Here is a 3,558-nt window from a genome sequence, read left to right as displayed (position 1 = left end):
TTGGTGTGTTTGTACTAGCTTACAACTGGGGACCGAAAAAATTCCTAGTGGGATTTGAAGCGACAGGAAATGCGTTCAAGCTTCGAAGCTGCTCAAGATCGTGCTTATGAAGGAAAATTTCTAACGTTTGGAGCAAGTTTCACTTTGCTTCCGTTAAAATTTAAAAATTAAAAGTTAAAAAAGGACCACTGGGGACAGGAAGCTAGGTCTCCCGGACAAACTGCCCGCCCCTCCCCGCTCCTCCCGACTGCCCCTTAACACTCCCCCTTCCCCGTCCCAGGGCTCTGGATCCCTGGCGCTCTGCCTGATCCCGGCCCACGTGGCCCTGAGGCAGCCTAGAAGGGCGGCCCGGCGGGGTACCAGTGACCACTGTAGCCGGAGCACAGCCAGAGGAGAAGGGAGCACAGCCAGAGGAGGAGGGATCCTGCAGTGCAGCGCAATTAGCATCTGCTGCCGCGCGATCCACCTACCGCGCCGATTCCCCCGCGAGCGTTCTTCTATCCTCTGAGCCAGCGGGAAGCACCTGGCTCTGGGCGCTGTATCCGGGGCCACAGCAAACCAATGGCAGCAGCAGCGGCCCCGTCGGACGTAGTAGTGCGGCTGTCGCGCTCAGCTACGACCCGCGGCTCGTATGGCGCCTTCTGCAAGGGGCTCACGCGCACGCTGATCACCTTCTTCGACCTGGCCTGGCGTCTGCGCATGAACTTCCCCTACTTCTACATCGTGGCTTCGGTGATTCTCAACGTCCGCCTGCAGGTACATATTTAGAGCAGTGGGGAGGTCCAGCAGGATGGCTGACCTCCACCCACTGGCTCACCCGCCCTAGAGCACAGTGACCAGCTCTTCTGGCGCACACACACTTGCCGACCTGTCCTGCTATCGCCCCGTCTTTCCATATAAACGGGCGGCTAGAAATCATTATTTGCGGAAAGCCTACAATATAACCAGGAAACTCTAAAATAAACGAGAAGTTGAATCTCCAGGAAGGAACAGAACTTAAAAATCTGAAAATCCTCAGAAATATTTAAGAACTTCTTCCGTACATAAAGGGCTTCCCTCGTGGCTCAGCTGTTAAAGAATCAAATGAGCACGCACTTTGGGAAATGACAATGAGCACAGGATGCCCTAAAGGAGAAAAAAAAGGAAAAGTTACCAACGACTTAAATAAACTGCACAAGAATGGTCCAAATAGGAAGCAAATCTTCCAAATTTGAAAAAGAAATGAAAGGACTTCCAACTTCAGTAGATGGATGGAGTTAGAAGTTGGAGGAAACTGATCACATGATCTGGAAGGCATACTTTTCTTCATCCCCCAAGGAAAAAAAAAAAACAGAACCTTCAGGGAAAAACAAACATTTCAAACTATACAAGGAGAACATGCTTCAAATATGAAGCAACCTCAGTTTTCAACCATTGCAAGGAGTGTGAGAAAGGGAATCAGAACACTGGCATACATGGATCAAGACTCTGCAATCACAGAAAATCCAATCATAGCTTCAACATCCATATTCTATGAACAGTGTTTAAATAGCCATTACAGTGGAAATATTAATTATGCTTTTTCGTTTTTAGAGTAAATCTCTAGACAAAGCAGGGAAGACTTAATTATGGTCGTAGAACAGAATGGAATGGTAATCAACATTACCATTACAGGTAACAAGTTGGCAACCAGAGGGAAGGAAAGGGAATAGTGGTGTTATTCTCCTAAACTAGGAAGTCTCTAGGTGAAAGAATAAGGCAACTTTAGGGGTTAAATTTATAAACTGAAGGAGTTAACCAACAGGAAACTTAAAAATAGTGATACAATGGTAGGGAAGTGGGGGAGGAAAACCCAGGAGACAGAAGGAAGGCAGCAGGAAATGTCTCACTTCATCAAAGTTAAAAAATAGTAAGAAAAGCATATGACTAGGAAAAATGGAGTTAACCTCTAAACAGACATGTAAAGTTTTTGCCTCTGGAATGGGAAAGCAGAAGTTAAGAAGGGTAGGCGGGGATTCACTGCTTTTCATTATATGTCCTTTTGTACTGGTTGATCTTTTTATAATCCTTTATATGCATGAATTATCTTGATTAAAAATTAAAACCTATTAAAAGTGAATTTACTGCAGTTGGAAGGAAATTTGGGGGAAGGGGGTTAAGGAGTGGCCCATCAGTCCAGGTAGGTTCTGCCTTCCTATCTTTCTGCAATAGTGGATGCATATCCTAAACTGTTCCCGAATGATCACATGAAATATGATTTCCTTGCTTTCCAAGTACACCATAAAACCATAAGGAAATGCCTGATGAAATGATCAGTAATCTTCAGATAGCCCAGAGCTTCCTTACTCTATGAAACGTCTCATGAGCTAATCTCTGCAATGTCATGGTTAAGGTAAAAAGAAAACAAAAAGTGTGATTTAATTTTTCAAAACTGAAAAGTTGGGCAAGTACCCCATGATGTTTAGACAAGGTTCTCACATTTTAGTATTGATCATAATAGCAAGAGGGGGGAAATAAGCTAAATGTGCAACAGAAGCTGGGCTAAATAGAAATAGTCCATCAATGGAATGGGGTAGTATGTGCATGCTCAGTTGCTTAGTCCTGTCCAACTCTTTGTGACCCCAGGAACTATAGCCTAACAGGATCCTCTGTCCATGGCATTTTCCAGGCAAGAATACTGGAGTGGGTTGCCATTACTGAGCCAGAGAGAAATATATAACATACACCCTTCTTAATTACAGAGAAATAACACTTGGAAACACTATTGCACATTTACTGTAACCATGCAATATCCCAAGCACTTTGTATGCATCATTTCATTTAATCCTCATGACAACTCAGAGATACATGACTATCATCACCCCTGGTTTGCAGGAGAGGAGACAAACATGGAGAAGGATAGTGGCAGAGTGATGAAATATTGCCAACAATATTATTCTTCCTACTAATGTGAGACATTTATAGCTATGATATGTTTTTTTCTTTGCATTACTCTGCACTCCCAATGCAGAGGACCCCGGGTTTGATCTCTGGTCAAGGAATTAGATCCCGTATGCCACAAATATGACCTGGCACAGCCAAAAAATAATAAAATAAATATTAAAAAACTTTAGTGTAAAATTCACTATCCAAGTGGATGGCATGGATGCTAGGATTTGGGGAACACAGGGTTAGACACCCCATTCCTACACCCTTGGGTTAGCACTCCCAAGTACGTATACCACTGCACATGAATGGAGGGTCAGGTGTAACTCAGAGTCACTCAGGATTTTAATTTTGACCAAAGAAATTAGTTTTGATGAGATATTAAATGCATTCTTGCAACAATACTCAAAAGCAAAATAGCTTTAATGTGAAAACTGTAACTGTAATTAAATGTAATTAAACTGTAATCAAATGTCACTTTCTCCTCAGAAAACAGTTTTGCCCATTAATAGAGAAACATCAAATATACACAGTTCTAAACAGTTGCAGTTTAAAATTTTTTAACTTGCATAGATTATGTACAGGTTTTTGGTTTTGGGGTTCACTTTTTAAATCATTTCCCCTAATTCACTGCAGGTATAATTTCTCTTCATG

General features: G+C 42.7%; 1 protein-coding gene across 1 annotated transcript; it reads left to right on the top strand.

The window, feature by feature from the left end:
- The first annotated feature begins 347 nt into the window (after positions 1-347).
- LOC148773448 (small integral membrane protein 10-like protein 2A) lies at positions 348-1,971 on the top strand. Its single transcript, XM_088833700.1, has one exon. The coding sequence runs from the start codon at positions 562-564 to the stop codon at positions 766-768; it is 207 nt and encodes a 68-aa protein (XP_088689826.1). The 5' UTR covers positions 348-561; the 3' UTR covers positions 769-1,971.
- Positions 1,972-3,558: the final 1,587 nt, after the last annotated feature.

This window comes from Moschus berezovskii, chromosome X (genome assembly GCF_049115385.1).
Source record: "Moschus berezovskii isolate FMDL1 chromosome X, NW_MosBer_1.0, whole genome shotgun sequence".
Taxonomy (NCBI): Eukaryota; Metazoa; Chordata; class Mammalia; order Artiodactyla; family Moschidae; genus Moschus; species Moschus berezovskii.
Note: the sequence above shows the minus strand (reverse complement) of the source record. Positions and strands in the feature narration are given on the sequence as shown.